The sequence below is a fragment of the Mesoplodon mirus genome (genome assembly GCF_964341445.2).
Source record: "Mesoplodon mirus genome assembly, chromosome: 8".
Classification (NCBI taxonomy): Eukaryota; Metazoa; Chordata; class Mammalia; order Artiodactyla; family Ziphiidae; genus Mesoplodon; species Mesoplodon mirus.
The window spans coordinates 11,727,600-11,749,602 of NC_138984.1; the positions used below are offsets into that span (position 1 = coordinate 11,727,600).

The 22,003-nt window shown below is 39.5% G+C and overlaps 1 protein-coding gene across 1 annotated transcript in view; it reads right to left on the minus strand.

The window, feature by feature from the left end:
* The window catches only part of COL4A3 (collagen type IV alpha 3 chain), a 141,095-nt gene extending 119,600 nt beyond the window's left edge, over window positions 1-21,495 (minus strand). Inside the window, exon 1 of the mRNA XM_082630094.1 lies at window positions 21,394-21,495. Coding sequence (XP_082486220.1) covers window positions 21,394-21,483 — 90 coding nt within the window. The 5' untranslated portion in view covers window positions 21,484-21,495. The remainder of the gene's footprint in view (window positions 1-21,393) is intronic.
* Between the last annotated feature and the right edge of the window lie 508 nt (window positions 21,496-22,003).

The following is a 22,003-nucleotide window of genomic DNA, read 5'->3' on the forward strand; positions in this document are numbered from 1 at the left end:
CATGGACTGCTCTCTCTACTGGAAGCTTCTTCCCTCCCATCCTTCCTGGCTGCCTTTTCCTCATCTTTCGGGTCTCAATGTGTGTGTCACTTTCTTTGGGAAGCCTTCTTGGACACTCTTCTGTGTGCAGGCATCCTCTACCACCACACTGCCCCCCTATCATATGACACTGCAATTGCCTAACTCCTACTGGACTGGAAGCTCTGTGAGGGCTGGTCCACCTTTCTCAGTCTCGTGCCCCCAGCTGTAACACAGCACCTAGGACACAATAAGTGCTTTAGAAATACTTGTTGAATGAGTTAATTAATTAGAAAATTATTCATCTGGTAAACCCAGTACATAATACCATAGGTATCTAATAACGCAAAAAAACTACATTCTGTGTACATATATTTGTGTCTAATCCAGAAAGTTATTTCTCAGGTATTGTAGCACATTTAAGTGAAAATGGTTCCAGCTTTAAACAAGTGAAAAACATTTCATTTGGGTTTTCATTTCATGAATCACAGAACCTGTGCCAATTTTCTAAGTGAACTGCTGTAACTCTGTTACATGAGATGGTGTTGGGGAGAAGGCTTTAAAAATAGCTGACCGGATATCCCTCTTGGTGGCTTGGGTTATGTAAAAGTATTTTGTGTTAAGCCAATGTCTCACAATGGATCGCTGAGCTTTAAAAAGGCTATTTGGGATCCTTTTTTCAGTGTTAAATATCTGCTTATCAACAGAATCAGACTAAAAATCTCCTAGAGAAAGGGTACAATGTCCAAATAGTTATCACTTTTTAACTCCAGATACTTAAAAAAAATCCAGTGCTAATACTAAAAGTGAGTTTAGAAGACGGAAGTCCTTTAACAACTTAGTGAGAAAGAAGCCAGGATTCCTATAAAGAAAGGTTGTTAGATTTGGGCTTAAAATACTTTTTATTGGAGCAGAACAATCAGATAAATATCCTGTGTTACTAACATTTACTTTAATTTTTAAAAGGAAGTAATTTTGAGACATTGTTCTCATAAGACCCCATAAACACAAAATAATAGGGATTGTTGTTTGAGAGTTTATTACGGACCGCGTCCTTGGGCACAGCTGGTTGGACCAAGGTGGATGAATCCACTGTCCTATGATCTGCCCTGACCCAAAAGCTATGTCAAGGCAAAGATGAAATGATTAGCTGGACCAATCAGATTCTCCTTGGAGTGGGGAATTAGGTGCTTGGTGATGGGAACAGAAGCCCAGAACAGCACACAGAAGGCAGAAGGGAGAAAGTCTGGCAGGAGAAGATGTGAATGAGCGGAAAACATGAGGTGGAAGCTGAGTAAGCAGAAATCAGGAGCTGGAACACACACAGGGAAGACGATGAAGTGGTTAGTTAGCTGGGTCAGGAACAACAGAAGAAGATGCTTCTACGGAGTTGCTATAATTCCTACTGTTCAAGGGACAGTGAGGTGACTTGGTCACTAAAAGTGCACATTCCTAAAACATCTTCCACTATCCATGAGACCTGCCTCAAGATTTAGATCCCTCTCTGTGGTGACCTAAATGGGAAGGAAATCCAACAAAGAGGGGATGTATGTATACGTATAGATGATTCACTTTGCTGTACAGTAGAAACTAACACAACATTGTAAAGCAACTAGACTCCAATAAATAAATAAATTAATTAATTAAAAAATAAAAAAAGAAAGTTCCTCCCCGCCAAAGAAAAGAGGAATCTACATTCCTGTTTTTCTTATTGTTCAGTGTATATATTTACAGAGAACAATTTCTTGAGATACTGGGAGAATCTCTGTTCCTCATCAAAAAAGCATCATCCACATATATGTATATATGCATATATATCTCTATCTATCTATCTATCTATCTACCTATGTATCTATATATCCAAAGCAGTATGCAGACTCATTTGGGTTGTACAGGGTGCCTCCCTTCTGCCATATTTTTCCCTTGCCATGGTCACACCATTCAAAGCCCGTTTTTGCAAAAGCATTGCCAGATGTACCAGTCTCAGCCCAATTAGAGGAGTGTGATCACCATCATTCCCCCATCCTCACTCTCACCCTACCTCTAATTTTCTCAGTTGGCAGAAGAACCCATTCAGCAACTTAGTAAGTCAACATCTGAAAGGTTGCTGGGATCCCTGATTCCTGAAGAAGATGGAGAATTATTCCATTATCCTGAGTCAGGCGCTCTGAACTTTTAAAGACAATATGTCAGTTGATTACAAGGATAGAGGAAACGCACTGCTAGGCACCTGCAGTTTTGCCATGTGTAGTGAAAATGTCTAGTAAGTGAAGAGACCACCACCAATGAGAGGAGTGGCTCCAAGTAGTTTCTAACTAGTCGTTCCAGGTAGAATTTTCCATCCCCTTGAGAAGCACCTAAGTTTATGATACTGTCAAGAACTAAATTTCCTTCATTTTCTCTACATTTTGACTCTGTATTGCTAGTGTTAATGTGTTATTTAATTTTCCTGCTATGTGTGTTAAAAATCCAGTGTATAACAAATTAAATGAAATATATTCCTTTTATAGTTGAAGATGAACTTTAAACCTACATTTTGCATTCCTTTTCCAGTAGTAATGATGGCTTTGCCTGAGAGTCAAGAGCAAGAACAGCTTGTCAGGTTGTTCTTTTTCTCAGACAGCTAGAAGTTAACCAGTCCGCCTGGAGACTTGATCTGTTCTTGGTGTCTGACTGGCAGCACCATGCACTAGTTATCTACCTGGGGTAATTGCTGACAGCCTTGTGGCAAATCAGCTCAAGCCACCCATCCTTCATTTCATCAATCATCAACTAAGTCTTGCACTTGGCCAGAAGCTTTTTATTTTTTACAATTTGGTTGACTGAATCCACTCTTTAAAAAAATCAGCCTAATGTCAAGAGTCAAACAAGTCAGCTATGCAAAGTAAGGGTCAAGAATGTGTACACAAGTTTAGAGAGAATTTTTCCAAAATGTGCATAGTGAAAAAAAAAGATTAGACTTTTTATATAGTAAAAATGCTCTATTCGCTTTGTTTGGTTCTGAGTATGAACTTTAAACACGTTCATATTAAGTTATTTAAAGCAGTTAAAAAATTATTGCTGGTGGAGAAGAAAAGGGAAGCCTTACAAAGTAAAAGGATACATTTAATGAAAACAGACTTTGAAATGAATACCAAAATATAGCAGTGCAGCAAAAATTTTGACCAGGTCCTTCTTGTTACAAAAATCAAGGACCATAACTTCTTGAGGGCTGAAAGCAAGCTGGCAAACAAGGTTACCTCGATGAATGTGCTAAGTCAAGTAGTTATTCCAAGTTACATCTTTTGGGAAGAGGTAATACTTCAATAGTTACCATTTCTTTTATCGATTGATTGAATCAATCTTGATTTTACCTGGGCTGGCTCTCATACTAGATGCATACAAAACAGTGCTTCATAATTTGGTGATAAGCAATGATTAATCAGTAACTCAGTTCTCACATTTCCCAGTCCATCCTGGGTAACTGCCAGATCAGTTTCCTAGCAAAAGTTCATCCATGTGCACTTGCTGGCCTGAATTTGTTGCTGCTGAGGGTAACTCTCTCCTCATATGTTAATATAAGAGGCTCCTTGACTGGGGTAGAAGGTTGCTGACCCACCAGTTCTGCTGGCCAGACTGTTGTCTGGATTCCTGAGCTCTTTGGTGGCAAGCAACAGAAATTATTTAGGCTAACTCAATGATAAAAGAGGAATTTGCTGGAATGACATGGGGCAGCACACAGAAGTTGAAGAAAAGTTAAATAAACAGGCCTCAGAAAAGACCAGCCTCAGGGCTGTGGTGAGGATCAAGGTACAAAAACGAATGGAAAGTTTTTCTGGGCGCTGCTGTCAGGATGAATAAGCTCTCTGCCCTTTCAGTTGAAGATTCAAATTCCTGGGAGAGGGCACTTGACTGGCTCAGCCCAGGTCATGTGCCAACCCCTCGCTCAGGGACTGTCAAGCAACGAAGGGAGGATAGTTCCCTAAAGTAAAATCAACGCACCACCACCAGAAGGAAGAAAGGAGAGTGGTCAGGAAAAACGAGCAGATGTCCACTGCACTCTGTTTTTGGGTGTTGCCCGATTTCCATCTGTCTGTCTGTTGGCTTTGGACATACTGTCTCCTCTAAGTTTGGGTCCTTCTGGCCAAGGTTGATAACCACCAAGTTTGAGTCAATCTTCTACCTGGTTTGACCTAATTAAACAGCCCTCTGATTTACATCTCCCTCATTCCCACGAACTACTTTGCTCTGGTCTCTGGTTGGAACATTCAGATATTTCTGGTCTCTGGCTTCTGAGAAATTCCCCAGATTCACCCTGTCCTTATGCTGGTCACTGTTATTCTGGGCTCATTTGCCCCAAATGCTTATTTTAAGGAGAAAAATTCAAGATGTTTATCTATACAATTCCAAATTTTTAAAAAATGGCAAAACAAGCAAGTAAACCAAACCACTCTCCTCCCTTTGGAAATGCATAACCCTTAAGAATCTATTTACTTAGAAATTACTTTACGTCTGTTTGAAAGTCAAATCTTTCATAAATCCATTGCCTATGAGTACAATGTCATTAGGAACAATTCTAATTTAATTTATTTTTATTCCTCTTGGTAAACTGAAATTTAAAAATTGAAACAAATATCTTGTGATATAACCAGGATCTCATTTTTAAAAATGAGCAGCTCAACAGTCGTCTCAGTATGCCACAAGAGATTGTAAAGTAAACCAAAGGAGTTTGACTGCTCGGTTCTAGTAAGTAAAAACCAGATGCTGATTCGGTCGAAGACTGCCCAATACCACTGCCCACTGCCATGAACATGTACTGAGCTCCCAACATGCCAGCCACAGTGTTAAACATTTATAGACTTTGTCTTATTTAGTCATCATCATATATAGGAACCTATAGGTTTGTATTATTATTCCCACTTTACAGATGAGGAAAATAAAGCTCAACAACTCAGCCAAGGCCAGACAACTAGTTGTTGGTGGACTGAGTTATATAATGATTGAGTTTCTATCATCTCAAACAAGTTTGGGTCTGTGAAAAAGTTTTACATGAGAAAAGGGGCCTCCGATTAAAAATGATGAATTCAGTGTTGAGGGAGAAACTGTGATTGGAATTAACAGTCTCTTAATTTTATTCTAACGCATAGCTATGAACGCTTGTATTTCTCTACAAGGCCCCACAGATGGACAGTTGGAGATCATCTCCTGGGGTCGTGGTTCACTGTGGTGTTTTTTTTTTTTTTTTTTTTTTTTTGCAGTACGCGGGCCTCTCACTGTTGTGGCCTCTCCCGTTGTGGAGCACAGGCTCCGGACGTGCAGGCTCAGCGGTCATGGCTCACGGGCCCAGCCGCTCCGCAGCACGTGGGATCTTCCCAGACCAGGGCACGAACCCGGAACATGATCTTCTTCAATTTGCTGATTGTTAGAACCACCACTCCAATTTTAGAAACAAAAAGCACCATCCTTCTTCATAGTGAATAAACAGGAAAGCTCTAGGCCAAGAAAAGCTTATAAGAACATTGAAGAACCAACTCTATTTAGACCAATTCAGTGATTTATTCAAATGAGAAAGCACAGCATTTTCACATGTAAAAACAAGTCTGGCTTTAGCAAAGTTTTTCTGACTACTAATTTCTGAAAGTGAACTTTATTGAAATAGACTCCCAAGTAAATCATTTACAGTATGTTAGTGGGTGGATGTTGAGAGTAATTGGTATTAGTCTCCTGGTTTTACATCAGAAAATGCTAAATACATTGCATTCATGTTAACTTGCTTAAAGAAAATTTCTTGAATCCTATGTGTGATGATTCAAGAGGGGTCTGATTGATACTGTGTTTCAGTAGGTACAGGTCAAAATTTCCATTTTCCTCTTTTACAAAATCGTGAGTTTTCAGGTCTTTTATTTCAATTCTGTTTTTCTCTGCACTGTTATTTGCATATGAGATTATAATGCAATCATTATATAATCTACTCCTGGGGTTATAATGTACTATAATGTTTATCAAGTTACTGCTCAACTTGATATAAGGAAATCAACTTAGTTCTAATTTAGATGCATGGTTTAAACCCGACTGGCCTTCAAGACACCTAAAAAAATCTAATGGATTCTTGGCCCAAATGTCACCTGCTGGGAGGTCATAAAAATGCATGAGAGAGGCATGAGGAGATAGGGTAGGTAGAGTGAAATTGAGAGGAAAAAAAATTTCATTGATATTGATTGGAAATAGCTCATTCTCTCCAAATGCTTAGAATGATGTAAAACTAATGGGATGTGCTATAGGGAGGGTTAATGGGGTTCTTTGAGTCTAACCTCATTCTAGGTTTATAGCTGAGGGCGAGGGTGGAGGCCACTGAGAAGTGGTGGGCTGATTGAGGTGAGCATCTTTAAATCTATCTAACACTAGGCTGACTCCAGGTCTATTCCCTAACAAGGAGAATAACTGGTAAACCCCATATTTAATCTGTGGCCATTAGCTGTGTATCTCATTCTCAGATCTGTGTTCTAAGAAAATCCTGACTCTATTCAAGATATTCATTTTCGGGCAGAACTGAGATCACTAGAATTCAGTGGGAGATTGGTAGATTATTGCAGAAATGATGTTGGGAAAACTGGCTAGTTTGGAGAAATTTTTAAAATTTATATCCTTTGCTCAAATCATACACCAAATATTTTGGATTAAATTAAAAAATAAGATAGGACTTATATCAAAATGTTTACTCTAGTTACATTTACATGATAGAATTTGGCATAACTTTGTTTTCTTTTTGCTTAGTATTTAAACTATGTCTATTGTTGGACAAGTAGAACTTGTATAAAAAAAGAAAAACATTATGCCAGTTGATCTAATTAATAATTCTATCAATATATGAGTCTGTTATAAAAAGAAATTATAAAGAGTCAAGAATTCTTCATAGTTTTGTTTATAACATCAAAAAATTAGGTTAAATTGTGGCATATAAACATGATGTAATGGTATGCATTAATTTTTAAAAGATATTTATCGATGTGAGAAAATACTAGCAATATAATATAATGTCAAGAAAGCAGGATACAAAATGCCATATGCTGTATGACCTTATTTTTATACAAATATACCAAAATATTAACATTGGCTACCTCTAGGTTCTTATGTTAGGAGTACTTTTTGTTTTGCTTTGTTTTTATACTTATATATCTTGAATGTTCACAAATGGGCACATATAGTACTTTTACTGTTAGGAAAAAAAGCAACATAGAAAAAATATTTTTGTAGGTCTGATAATTGGTTCTAGCAACTTCATCTTGAAACTCCTCAAGGATCAATCCTCTGTTTGAAAGATAGTCCAAGAGTTTCCTTAGCACAATACATTGCATCTAAGGTGCTCAGTGAATGTGCATAAAATGAATTTACACTTTCTACCCTGTTGCAGCTGATTACTCATTAACAGAATTTGAGGGAGGCTGTGTGTCAAAGCTGGTTACATGGCTTTTCTTTTAAATACAGGCCCCAAAGCCTATATTTTAAAGATAAGAAAGGAACAAATTATTAATATGAAATGTTATCCAGGACTATCTCTATAATTAACAGGTATTTTAGTTGAGGTATTTGAAAAGTCACCAGAAAAGCGATGAAATCATCGCTGGAGTTTTAGCATTAGTATTTACATGGGATGTAAAGTCAATAAACTGTTCATTTTTTGGTGGAGACAGTGATAAGGGAGGATGCCATTTCTGCTGATGTTTCCAAATAATGTTATTAGAAAATACCAGGAGCAAAGAATGCACTGAATAATATTTTTGAAAATAAGAAACTCCTTAATACATTCCAGGAAGTTGATACTAGGTCACAACATAATAGGAGAATTAAATGAGTATAAGAAACATATTTGGACTACTGTTTTCTTGATATTGAAACTCATTCTTGTCTCAATACTACTTGGCATTTGTAGCATGCTTTTACTGTGTGCAAAATGTGTTCCATTGTATTATTTCTGGAGCTAGGAGAGAGAGATTTTATTACCACATTTTATGATTGAGGAAATGAAGAGTCTTGGAATTCAAGTGATTTGCCCCAGACTGTCACAACAATGTCTTCCTGCTGGCATGAGATGAGGGGCTCTTACTGCTGCCCAGTGTTGCCTCATTGGATGGCAGGGAGCCTCAGACGTCCTTACCTGCAAGACTGCCCTCTTAGGGTCTGGAGATGTTGCTTGTTCCAGTCCCATGGGCTCTGAATGCTTCATCTCCAAGAGGTCTCAGCAGGTCTCAGTGAGCAGAAACTCTGACTAGTTCTGTGGGCACAGCCCCAGGCACATGCAGGACCGGATAAATCAATCCCTTGGCTTTCTCCAGCCTTATCTGCAGCAACTAGAGAGCGTTGGCATCTTCAGGGGCACATAGTCTGGCTTCCAATCAGTAGGAACCTTATCTCAGGAGATTTCAGATATAGTATTGTTCTTAGATTTTTTTAAAGATTTTTTTTAATGTGGATCATTTTTAAAGTCTTATTGAATTTGTTACAATATTGCTTCTGTTTTATGTTTTGGTTTTTTGGCCACGAGGCACGTGGGATCTTAGCTCCCCGACCAGGGATCAAACCCTTACCCCCCTGTGCTGGAAGGCATAGTCTCAACCACTGGACTGCCAGGGAAGTTCCTGTTCTTAGTTTTTCTCACTTTTTGGAAGGGACTGTGGAATCTGCTTTTGCCTAAGAGAGCAAAATAAGGAGAATCCAGTCCATGTACGTAAACCTTGCGGGCACAGCTGCCGAACGCTGACAAGAGCTCCAGCTGAGGCAGAGGCTAGAAGAAGGTGAAAATACCACCGGTAACTCTATGAGCTGCTTTCTGCACTCATTCCAACTTTATTTTTAGTACTCTACTTTGAGGAGAAGATATGTTTTTAAGCCACCGAAATCTTACTACGTTCTGGCTCCATTGCCATCACACACTTGCTTTATATACAGCCTGTATGTTCGATGTTCTGTACATTTGCGGACCTTTATTCTTCCTTCACAACTCCACTTAAATTTCGCTTTTGCATATTTGCCCTGTTACAGCATGTACAATTTTATTGCTATTGCCTGCATACTTATCTAAACCCCTAACTTGGTGACATATTCCATAAAGGGAGGAGGGGCTGTGTTGGTTTTATCTTTGTTCCCATCATCTTGCTGACTTAATGAATGAAGCATTCAATATTTCTCTTGAACCACAAATGAGTGTTGGCAAGGATGTGGAGAAAAGGGAACCCTTGTACACTGTTGGTGGGATGTAAATTGGTACAGCCACTATGGAAAACAGGTGCCTCAAAAAACTAAAAATAGAACCACTATATGATCCAGCAATTCCACTCCTGGGTATATAGACAAAGAAAATGAAAACATTAATTGGAAAAGATACATGCATCCCAATGTGCATAGCAGCATTGTTTACAATACCCAAGATATGGAAGCAACCTAAGAATCCATCAACAAATGAATGAATAAAGAAGATGTGGTATATATAAACACAATGGAATACTACTCAGCCATAAAAAAGAATGAAACTTTGCCATTTGCAATAACATGGATGGACCTGGAAAGTATTAAGCTTATTGAAATAAGTCAGACAGAGAAAGACAAAATACTGTATGTTATCACTTATATATGGAATCTAAAAAATAAAGCAAACATTGACTATAACAAAAAATAAACAGATTCACAGATATAGAGAATAAACTAGTGGTTACTAGTGGGGAGAGGGCAGGGGAGAAGGGTATGTTAGGGGTAGGGGATTGCAAGGTGCAAACTATTAGGTATAAAATAAATAAGCTACAAGGATATATTGTACATCAAGGGAATATAGCCAATATGTTATAATATCTATAAATGGACTATAATCTTAAAAAATATTTCATCTGAAAAATAATGCTTTATTTTTATTCTTATGCCAAAGGATTAAAAGATCTGTTAATTCTTTGTCAACCTTTTTGTTTTAGTGTTTAATAAAATGTACATCCAATTCTATAAACATTCATTGAGGACCAGTAATACCAAGTGTGTTGTCAAGAGCTGGAATCACAAAGATGGGTAAGACACCTGTCTGCAAGAAGTCCAGTAGGGAAAGCGACATGGAAATAGGTTAAATCCTTTCTAGATTGGCAAGATAATTAATACTTCAGTAAATAAAGGTATTCTGTTGGTGTTTTGATTGTAAAAGGATAGCAGTGTCAGGAATCTTTCATTCTGGATAACTGAGGCATTTAAAAAATCAATCTTGGGACTTCCCTGGTGGTCCAGTGTTTAAGACTCCATGCTCCCAATGCAGGGGGCATGAGTTCGATAACTCGTTGGGGAACTGAGATCCCTCATGCCATGCGGTGTGGCCAAAAAATAAATAACTAAATAAAATATAAAAAATCAATCTTTTCTCAAATAGTACTTAGTTATTTAAATGATGGATAAAGTGGCATCTGACACTCTTTTTCCATTATCTGTGATGTTTTTGGTAGTAAAAAGCCCTACTGAAGAGCCCTAATAAGCATAACTCCCAATGCTAAATCCACTCCCTCCACTGACTTGATGAAAGCTCTTCGGTCAGACCCTCATCTGTAAATCAGAAATGATATCACCTTGTCATCTAACTCTCAGAAAAGCACAAAATCAGACACTTGATAAGAAACCATCTACACACAAAATTATTTAAAATATAATTTTAGTGAATGTTTATCTTCAAGGAGTTCCACTGTAGCATTATTTCTAAAGAATTGGAAATAACCAAAATATTCAGTAGAAGGGCATTACTTAAATAAGTTACGGTACCACCTTAATGAAGTACTCTGTAGATATTTAAAAATGATATTTGCAATAATTAATGACTCAGAAAACTTTTTCCAGTCTATTCTTAGGTGAAAAAAAAAGTAGAATACAAAAAAAAGTCTGGAAGGAAATAGACCAAAATGTTAACAGTAATTATCTATAGGCAATATGATTATGGATAATTTTTATTTTTATATTTCTTTTTGTACTTTCAAACACTTTCCAAATTTTGTACTACCCATACAACTTCTAATTTTTAAAGCCAGCATGTGAACTCTTCAACTTTCCCAATTTCATACATAAATAAACAGCATAAAATTATCCTATCATCTGGTTAAACAAAGAAAATGAATATTAGCCTTGTTGACTCTTCCCAGACATACTTTGTCATTTGATTCAAAGGGATAATATTGAAGATTTCTCAACTTTCCACTTGTAGAACTTTTTCTTTGAAAAGTTCATGTAACAGCAAAATATACTGGTGGGAAAAAAATCCAGTGACCTGACTGTTTTGTCTACATAGTGATAAACCTCCCAAGGTTTCTAAATAACTTGAACTTATTTTTAAATATGGGGATCACTTCTCTAAGAAACCGATTTAGAGAGACAATCTAATTAACAAACATCAATCTTAAAGATTAAAAATGGAAAATTCCTAACTTACCCCAAAACTACTGTCAGAAAAATAAAATATTTTTATATGGTTACATTTTAAATAGCTCTGAAAATTACACTTTTTAAAAAACTATTCAAATCTCAACTTCATTTCTATTTTATGTATGTTCAAAATATATATATATATATTTTTTTCACATCTTTATTGGAGTATAATTGCTTTACAATAGTGTGTTAGTTTCTGCTTTATAACAAAGTGAATCAGCTATACATATACATGTATCCCCATATCTCCTCCCTCTTGCATCTCCCTGAAAATTACACTTTTGGGGGGGCCATTATCTCCCTACAACAATTAACATAAAAATTCTGAAAATATAAGCTACTCTCTAAATATATTTGTGTGTATATTTATATGTACACACACATAATACCTACCATGATATGTGGAAATATTTCTGGATAGTCTGATCTTGTATATACAGAGCATTACACCATGGACTGGATTTTTTTCATGAACTGGATTTTTAACCTTCCTCTGTTTGTACATAAATAATTATCAAATTAACTGCACAATTAACAGGGACAGACTGAGCGACTGCTATACTGGTCTAGACTGGTTCTCCTCCCTTCCTTTCTTTCTGATTTTCAAAGCACCAGAATCCAAAGAGAAAGCACCAACAAGACTTGTTTCCTGCTTGGTTACTTCACCTTTACATAGGCTGGGTTCCCAAGGACAGAACAGTCAACCTTCTCCAGGGGTCAGCCATATAGATCTTTAAAATTGGGGTCATGTCACCATCCTTCTGAAACACTCCAGCACCAATCACACCACAGTTTGAAGGACCCTCCAGTGTCCTTATCAAGGCCAGTACAGTTCTCAGACAATAATATGCCCAGGAATCCCTTGGATTGGTTAAAATGCGGATTCCAGTTGGGGAGGTCTGGGGTGGAGCCCGACATGACATTCTGTCTTCCTAACCCACACCCAGGGGAGGCTGGTGTTACTGGTCATTTGATTGAGGAGGTCTCCAGGTCCTTCACTGGGTTTCATCCTTCCCTGGCATAGAGCCTTCCCTGGCTTGGGCCTATGTCAGCTGAGACAGGGGATCTTCGGCTCAGCTTTACCTCCTCACAGCCACATCTGGCAAATTTAGACCCGTCCCACTGAGGCTGAGAAGAAGATGAAGAGACATGAGCAGAAGAAGGCTTTCATCACACCGCTTTACATGTGGGCCCATTACCAAGCCACAGTGTGAATTTGTTACTCATCCATTACTAACGTGACAACTGTCTTGCGAGTAGCGTAAACACATGCATTGTGTCTTTTTTGTTAAAATACAAATTTGTTAAGCGCAGACACTAAAATCATACCATGATCAACTACATACAGGCCTGTGGACTTATCCCATCCTATTCAGTAAGCGATTTTCCATCCTTAATTAGCAGGACCATCATGAGCTGGCCCTCTCTGGGGCCCCTGATTCCCTGCTTCCCATCCCTTGTCCACCTCTAACAAAGTACTCAGCATATTCTGTCAGGCACATGTGTTCGCTTGGTGGTGAGTAAATAAACTCAGCTTTTTTTTCTCCCTTAAAAAAAAAAGTTCTCTTGGTCTTGGTTTTATTCTCTGGCCACCCAGGAGCCATAAAATTGGAAGTGTCTCACCTCTCCTCACTGTCCAGAAGTCCTGGACCATATTCCTCAATGCTTCCCAAGGCACTCTCCATGCTGTTTCCTTAGGCCTTAGCCTGTATGCTGCTCCCTCAGAAAGGTGGGTCCTGACCACCACTAGCTACAGTAGAACCTCTTCTTCTCCATCACCACATCCCATTGTCTCCCAGAAGGTACCAAAATCCACAGTTGCACATTTGTTTACTGAGCTCTTGTTTCTCTCACCTATTCCACTAGAATCCCAGATCCATCATGGCCAGGGAGTCAGGCTGTTTGATTTATCCCCAGCACCTTGCCATGTGCCCGTGTCTCTGTCCTATTCTCTCCTTCCTGCTTTTATTAATGATAATAAATTGACTGTAGCTAGAATATAAAAGCTGGGTACTTACTTTGTACTAAGAACTGTACTGAGCACTTTACCTGTAATAGATACAGTACCATCATTTTCAGATAGGAAAGCTAGTTTTCTTTTGGAAGCAATTTGTTCAGGGTAACACCCCGTTACCTGGCTGAAGTCTAGTGATAATTTAGTCTAGGCTAAAGGCTAGGTGTGGCATGATGGTTTTCAATATATTTTTCATCTTCTCTATTCCTTTGGCCAAGTGTTTGCTGTTTTTGTGATGTTTCTTCAATTCTTTATGCACATAAAACTTACTCATATTTTAATAATGGATCACTATAATTAAATTTGTACGAGTGGTAATTTGTATCACTTTAAGTCAAGGCCAACTATCTTAATTTTCTGGAGAAAAAGTTGCATGGATATTTAGGCACAACCCATGCTGATTTATTGTCTTTAATTAAAGTTTATCATTTTGCCACATGTTTATTTCTTATGGTAAATAAGCAAAATGTGTTCCATCCAGAGGTAAGTCCTTATGGACTGTAACCCTCTCTCCTATCTGGATGCCATTTACCTAGATCTTTGCTGTCCAGAATGGTGGCCACATGTGGCTATAGACACTTGAAATGTAGTTAGATTGAAAGGTTCTAAAAATGCAAGATAGGCACCAGATTTTGCAAACTTAATATGAAAAAAGGATTGTAAATATCCATTAATGTTTTTAATAGTGATTACATGTTGCAACAATACTGTTATGGATCTTTAGAATAAATAAAATCTGTTAAAGTTAATTTCACCTGTTGCTTTTTCTTTTTTAATGTATCTACTGGAAAACTTAAAATTACATATGTGGGTCCTAGTTATGGCTCACAGTATATTTCTATTGGATGACATGGACATAGATATTTGTTTATCTGAACTTACGAAAGTGAGTTAAGTGGAAAATTATAAAGCTGATATAATTTAATTCAGTCTTGGCTAGAAAATGTACCTGAAGCCAGAGGTCTTAATTGGCAGTTACCGAAAGAATCCCAGGAGGAACGGGAAGACTGACACGGGTGTTTAGAGAAGACAAGAGCCAGTGATTAGATCTTGTGAGATGAAGTAGAACTTGGAGTAAGATGTTTTCTTATCAGATTTTTAGAGATGAGGACAACTCGGAGAGGTTAAGTTCAAGGCCGTGGTGGTGGTAGGGCTGATAACGGAACACGTCTATTCTGTTAAGAAGTTGATATAATTTTGGTTTCCTTATTTTCTCAAGCTGAAAACAGAGGTGAAATAAATGACCTATGGTGAAAGTCTGTTATGATTTAAAAGTTTAGACTGAGGCTGGATGTAAACTTTGTAGAACAAAAGTGCTCTGAGCACCATGTGTTTGAAAAATCTTTGACTCCGTGGTGGATGGCTGCTTTTTGGCTGAAGGCCATGACATGAGTGTGGTTAACTGTACATGGCTGAAGGACCACAGGGCGTAGGCAGACCAGACAGCCAGGCTGTCAGACTCATACACTTATAGGTTTGAGGGTCTTAATCAATTGTAATATTTAACAAAGTTAACCTTAGTCATAGGTAACACTAGGCAGTTATTACTTTGTTCTGGGTAACACGGCCATCATGATAAGGGAAATACAAAGACAAATTGCATTTAATTCACAGTTTTTCCATGGACAATGCCTGAAAACATACCAAGGACTGAAGCCCCAGAGAAATACTAAAGGAGGAAGACCCTTAATCTGGTTAGAGAGACAAAGCTGGTGGCTTTGCTGTGCGGTCTCGACCCTGCCCCACCTCATTAAATATGAGTCTAGCATGTTTGGAGGAAGTGGGTAGTAGGAGGGGACTGGAGGAGGGTGACCCTGAGAACAGGAAAGGAAACGCCTTTGGTGCACCCCTCCCCCCAGATCATTACTACATAAGTCCGTCTTAGTGGGGAAAATCCCCTGGAAGCCTCAGAACTACTTTGCTCCTTTTTCTTCCAGGGCAGGACAGCTCCAATCTGGGAGCAAGCTGTGATGACAGTGAAGGCTTATTTTCCCCAAATCTCTCATGTACATAGTCTTCCCATGGATGAGAGTCAGTCAACAGACTGAAGAAACAAGATAGACTCCCAAAGAAAACCCCAGACAGACTTAGACTCCAAAAAGAACATCTAGAAATACGAATAGTCATTGAAATTAAAATTTAATGAATAAAAATAATCATATTTCACATTTATTGGGTGATTACTATGTGACAGGCATGATAAGGTGTGTGTTGTATGTGCTAAATCATTTGATCCTCATAAAATCCTGAGGTGGGTCTCTTACTTCCATTTTAAGATGAGGAAACTGAGAAAAAATTTTTTAAAAAGCTGGTAGTTAATAGATCTGGGGTTATAGCCATTGCTGAATGGTTCCAGAGTTCTTTTTCATTATGGAAAGTTACAGTAGATTGAAAATCTACTGAACTTTATAAACAGCAGGAGAGAGAATTAAACTTTGAAAGATGGATGTTGAGGACACGTCACAGGATACAGCACGGAGGGAGCAGCACGTGAAACAAAAGCTCAATACGTTACAATTTGGTCTCAAATACAACTGATGATGGGTCTCCTGGAGAGGCTGTGAGAACCTCTGCACTTTAGGATCATTCTTCTGGGGGCAGAAGAGAAGAATTTATCCAATGGCTTCCATCTCCCACTGGTCAGAGATTTGCCCTGCAGGTGCTAATGCCCTGCACTTCAGGGTGCAACAGGAAGACTTGGAAGAGAGTCTCAAGGAACACGAGGCTGTATCTGTGTGAAGTCTGTGGCCAAGCTGGCCACTGGGGGAGAAAGTGCCCAGAGCTCAGGAGCAAGGAGAGGCCAAGAGGAGCTGAGTGGCACAGGAAAGCTTATCTGACATAAGAAGGAAGGAGAACTGGAGGAAAAGATGAGAAGGCCCAGCTAGCATCCTGAGAATGCCAGGAGTAGAGACAGAGTGAGGAAGGAGAAACATAAAAAAGAAATGTCTGAGAATGTTCAAGATTTGATGAAAAAGAGAGAATCTCAGGTTAAATATCCACTGAGTAGGATATATAAGAAACAGATGTGCACCTGTATCACAATTTCAATAACATGATAAAAAATCTTGACCTAATTGACATACGTAGAAATCTTTGAAGTCAAAATATCATCTCTACCACAATTCAGTGAAAAAAATAACTAGAAAATTTCTGTATGTTTGGAAATTAAGAAATAAACAGTTAAATAACCACTAAGACAAAGGAAAAAATTAGAAAAGATTTTGAACTTAATGATATTAAAATTTGTATGATGCAGCTAATACAGTGTTTTGGGGGAAACTTTTTAGCCTTAAATGCATTTGAACTATTGAAAGTTGCTTGATCAAAGTCAAAACATGAAATTCAACTATGTTTTGCTGTATCTTTACCAGTTAAACTATAAAATTTAAAAAGTATATACCATTTCTAATATAATGGCATTAAAAAATGTCAAATACTTAGAAATCAAAAAACCAGAAAACTCTAAAACACTGGGAGAAATCAAGGCCCTAAATAAACAGACTCATGTAAGAATACAAATAGATCATATATGAATAAGTTCTTGGTACACATGTTTGCAGATGTAACACTGAAAAACAGTGAGAGAAAGGATGGACTATTCAATAAATAATGTTGGGACAATTCATTTTCTATAGGGAAAAAGATAAAATTATAATCCTAGAAGTAGAAAACAATTCCAGGATTATGAGTCTTAAATGTAAAAGAATTAAACTGTAATTTTTTTTAAACGTAGGAGAACATTTTTACAATCCCAGGGAAGGAAAGGATCTCTTCAACAAGACACAAAACACAAAATCAAGGAAATCAAGGAAAAGATGGATAAGTTTGAGATTATAGTGAAAAAAATTATATATTAAGGTACCAATAACTAAATGAAAAGATAAACCAGGGCTTCCATGGTGGCGCAGTGGTTGAGAGTCCGCCTGCTGATACAGGGGACACGGGTTCGTGCCCCGGTCTGGGAGGGTCCCACATGCCGCGGAGCGGCTGGGTCCGTGAGCCATGGCCGCTGAGCCTGCGCGTCCGGAGCCTGTGCTCCACAACGGGAGAGGCCACAGCAGTGAGAGGCCCGCATACCGCAAAAAACCAAAAACAAACAAAGATAAACCAAAGATTGGAATGAAATATTTGCTGCACATTTAAATAGCAAAATTTCAGTACCCAAATATATAAATAGCTTCTAATTAATTAGCAACAAAAAGGCAAAGGCCACAAAAGATAAATACGCAAAGACTTGTTCATGCAATTCACTCGGAGAGAACTATAGACTGTCAATCAAAATATGCTAAGATTCCTAAACTCACTAGTCAAAACAAGATCCTATTTCACACCCATTAACATCTAAGCACACCAAATTTTGCTGAGGATATAGGGAAACAGGTACTCTGGCACGATGTTGGTACAATACTTTTGGAGTCAATTTGACAATTCCTAAAAAATTTAAAATACGCTTTCTCTTATAACCCTCTTCGAATTCCACGTAGGAATTCAAAATCTAGTTGTCACAATGGTACATATACAAAGATATAAATTCCAGCTTTGTAAGATGAAAGCATGGAAACAAACTCGCTGCGTTTAGGCAGATGGAAAAATAAACTGCTTTATTTATGTAACTGGATACTATGTGGCAGCTCTCACATCTATATGTATATAAACAAATCACATCTCTATGTACCAACATGGATAAAATCCAAAAACATCATACTGACTGATACAACCAAGCTCCAATATGTATGTATCATGTGAAACCATTTATTACATTTGAAGGACCACAAAACAATAATATTTATTTTTTATGGTTACTAACACGCGCACACACACACACACACACACACACACGAACACACATATCCATGGAGTATAAATATAAAACCATGCATGGAAGATGAGGCAAAGGATGTGTTTAGGACTTTCTGTATTTATCTGTTATTTTCCTAAGGGGAGAGATGTGAGAACAAACAGGTCAAAACTTATTAATACTTGCTTAATCTCAGGGGTGGATAAATTGGAGTCTGTTACATTACTTTCTGTTTGTTTGAAATGTTTGTTAATTCAACTTAATTTTTTTTTTTAGATTTAAAAACCAAATCAGTTGAGAAGCCTCCTCCCTAAATGCAGCTGTTATTCAGCTCCTGATACTTGATTTCTGCCTTGTCTGGAATTTTAAGGCAAAAAGAGGAAGGATAAACCATGATATCTCAAACCATGAATCTCACCTTCTCTAGATATCAGAGGAGCTTTCCCTCTCACTCTTCTCCAAGACCTGTTGCCTGAAGCAACAGCAGGGTGCCTCCCAGTTTCAAGTTGATGAGCTGGGCCTGGTAATAGCTATAAAACCTGGGGATGTGCTGAACAGCCAGGCCTGGAACTAAATGCCTGCAGGCAAGCAGCAGAGGGATTTTACTCAGGGCTCTTCAGAGCAAATTGTGTGGGTGGACAGTTCCACCCCGCCTGAACTCAGAATAAGGGGTGAACAGCACTACTATTTCTTTGAGAAATGCTAACATAAAATCACAGGAATTTAGAGCAAAATATGTCCGTACCTATGCAGCACAAAGATGATAAATATGATGTCCCAAAGACTACATTTAGCTCTCACTTATACAGAGTTTGTTCCTTCTGTAAAGTTTTAATTTTTTCCCTAACATTTAGAAATTGAGAGATTTCTCATGGAAACTAGATTACCGGCTTCTTTTCTGAAAATGCTGGATTCTGGTATTACTGAGTCTGAATTCTAGAATGTCAACAATTAACTGGCCCTGAAGACTGCCCCCCCTACCTCAAAGCCTCACTCAACTAACCTTACCTACTGGCCCCATGAGGGGTTTCAACTCCCTCATTTTACAAATGAGAAGACTGAGGCTCAGAGAGGTCAAGAGCCTTGCCCAGCGTCAGAGCTACCCCGGGGAGGGAGGCATGCTGGCACTGTGCCGACCAGTTAACAGTTAATTTGCTGTGATTCCATTTTTCTACACGACGAGGGTACATTTCATCATTTCTAATGACATCGTCTGTGTAACTGAGCAAAGTTTTAACAGAGACTTACTTCAAGTGCCGTTAAAAATAATATGAATGGATTAATTGTAGAATCAGCAGGAAGCCTCCAAGATTTGGCCAAACTCAAGACAGAAAAATTCTTATGTAAAAAATAATAAGGGAATATGACAGTATAATTGAAAATTGGTACGACTAGAGGTTGAATGATTACAGTGGATCACTTTTGCAGGCTGATCTTTACCCGTGTGTAATTCTTCCCCTCTTTCTCCACCCGTCCCTAATCTCCCCTCTTCTTTGAACTCTAGAAGAATGTGCAAACCCTGGTCTGGAACTCTTCCCCAGCACTTCCCACGACATACATACACTTCCTTTAGTTTTTTTTTAGTTGTTGGATTTGTTCCTGGATTAATGCTGGTAGACATTCAATACTGACTTAGATGAGTTCTAACCATCATGCCCAGAAGTACTGAGCTACCTGGGTTGGGCATTCTTAGTCTATGCAAATCACATTTTTGTTAGAACTACAACTACATGAAGAGATTACATGGATTACAAAATCCTTTAGAACATAAAACACTAAATAGCCTAAATGTAAATTGATAGGGGAATGGCTCAATTAACTTTGGCATACTCATATCGTGGAAAACTATACAATAATGCAATAAGGCAAAAAGAAAAGAGGTAGATCTATCTCAAATACTGTCATGGGGAGAACTGGAGGATGCAAAAGGATATATACAGCATAGGTATATGGTATTGATTATGTTAAAAAATACAAACAAAAAACACATATTGTTTGTGGGTCCATATATGAATATGTAAATGCATAGAAAAATGTCTGAAAAGAAACACAAAGTGGTGAGAGTGGATATATTTCTTTAGACGGGGTGGGATAAGGTATGGAGGTGATCAAAGGGGGTTTTAGCTTCACCTGTAATGTCATAATTTAAAATTTAACTTAAATGGAAAATACTTGGATTTCTTGTGACTGAAGGTTCGAAAAATATTTTCACGTTAACACATATTTATGTGACTATTAATTTCCAATCACAATCTTAATCATGACATTTGAAAAACATCTGATCATTCTGGGAAACGAAACTTACACTGCGTTGTCATCCCAAATTAAGTTTTCTGCGTAAAAGTCACAGAAGGCGGCTGAAAAGTTAAATTGCACTTTCACCAGTTAAAATCAAGTAAGTCAACTCTAGGAGGCATAACAGTTTTGAGGACACTGATTTTTCTTCGCAAAGAATAAGAAATATACGGGTGGATCTAAATGAATCCAGGATCTCTCAAATGTTAAACAGAAATCACAGCGACAGATTGTTTAATTTATCCTAACATGAGATATATTTCTAAGGTGCTATTAATTTTTCAGTGATGGCATTTGCTTTTCTCAACAAAACTGATGGAACACTTGAGGGCAGGCATTGACAAGGAGGAAAAACGAGCCCCAGCGTGGTCAGAGTTCAGTGTGAGGTGACATCTAGGAAGTGGCAGGGCTGTCCCCTCTGCCACGCCATGCTGCCTGCTCTGATTCACCGGCGTGACATCGCGTGTCTGTATATCCCGTGCTCTCAAGCGCTCATCCCTGGCGATTATCTCTTTCCACATCTCTGTATCTACCTGCCTGCATATCTATCTATCTATCATCTATCACCCGTCTACCTACCTACTTACCTATCTACCTCTGGAGGGCCTTCTCCATCCCTGACCCCTAGGGAGCCCTCCAAGCCTCCTCCTCGCCCCTCCCTCCAGCCCCGCGCATTCCACCTGTTCCCGTGCATCCCCGCTTGCCCCCGTCCCCACGCTGCCCCCCCCAGGTGTCTGCTTGGCGCCCGCAGTCACCGCACGCACCAGCACAGGGTGAAGGGTAGCGCCCCCGCGGGCGGGGCCGGCCTGTCGGGGGACGCGGGGTGGGGGTCGCATCGCCGCGTACTCACCTTGCCGTCAGTGGGCGCGGCCACCAGGAGCACCAGCTGAAGCAGAAGCAGCAGCGCCGGCGGCCTCGGCGCCGTCCCAAGGCGCATCATGGGCGTCCGCTAGGAGCCCCGGCGTGTCCAGGGGCCCGCAGGCTCTCGGGCCGCCGCGTGCCCTGCGCGGCGCGGGTTGAGGGGCCTGGCTGTGAAGCTAGCCTGGCCCGCCCGCCCGGGGAGGCTTTTGTAGGGCTCAGCCTCCCCACCGAGGCTTCAAGGGAGGGCAGAAGTGGCTTAGGTCCCGCCCCCGTCCCCCCTCCCCGCCAACTCACCGGGAGATGTCCCTCCGACCCAGGAAGCGTGCCAGGAGGCTTCGAGAAAGGGCTGCGCGCCTGCGGGGCAGGTGGGCGCGGGGCCAGGGTCAGGGGTTAAAGAGGTGACGCTCCCAAGGTTCAGGGGCCTAGGCGGGGCAAGGGGCTGCGAGTCGGAGGTGGGGGATTTGGGGGGTGAGCGACGTGGAGGCGGCGGAGCACGGGGGAGGGAGTGGCCAGCGGCCCTGCTCAGATTAAGCGGGAGGCGCGCCGGGCGTCTGCACTCGCGCGGCCCCGCTCGCTCCGGCTCCCGGCCGCTGCCGTCT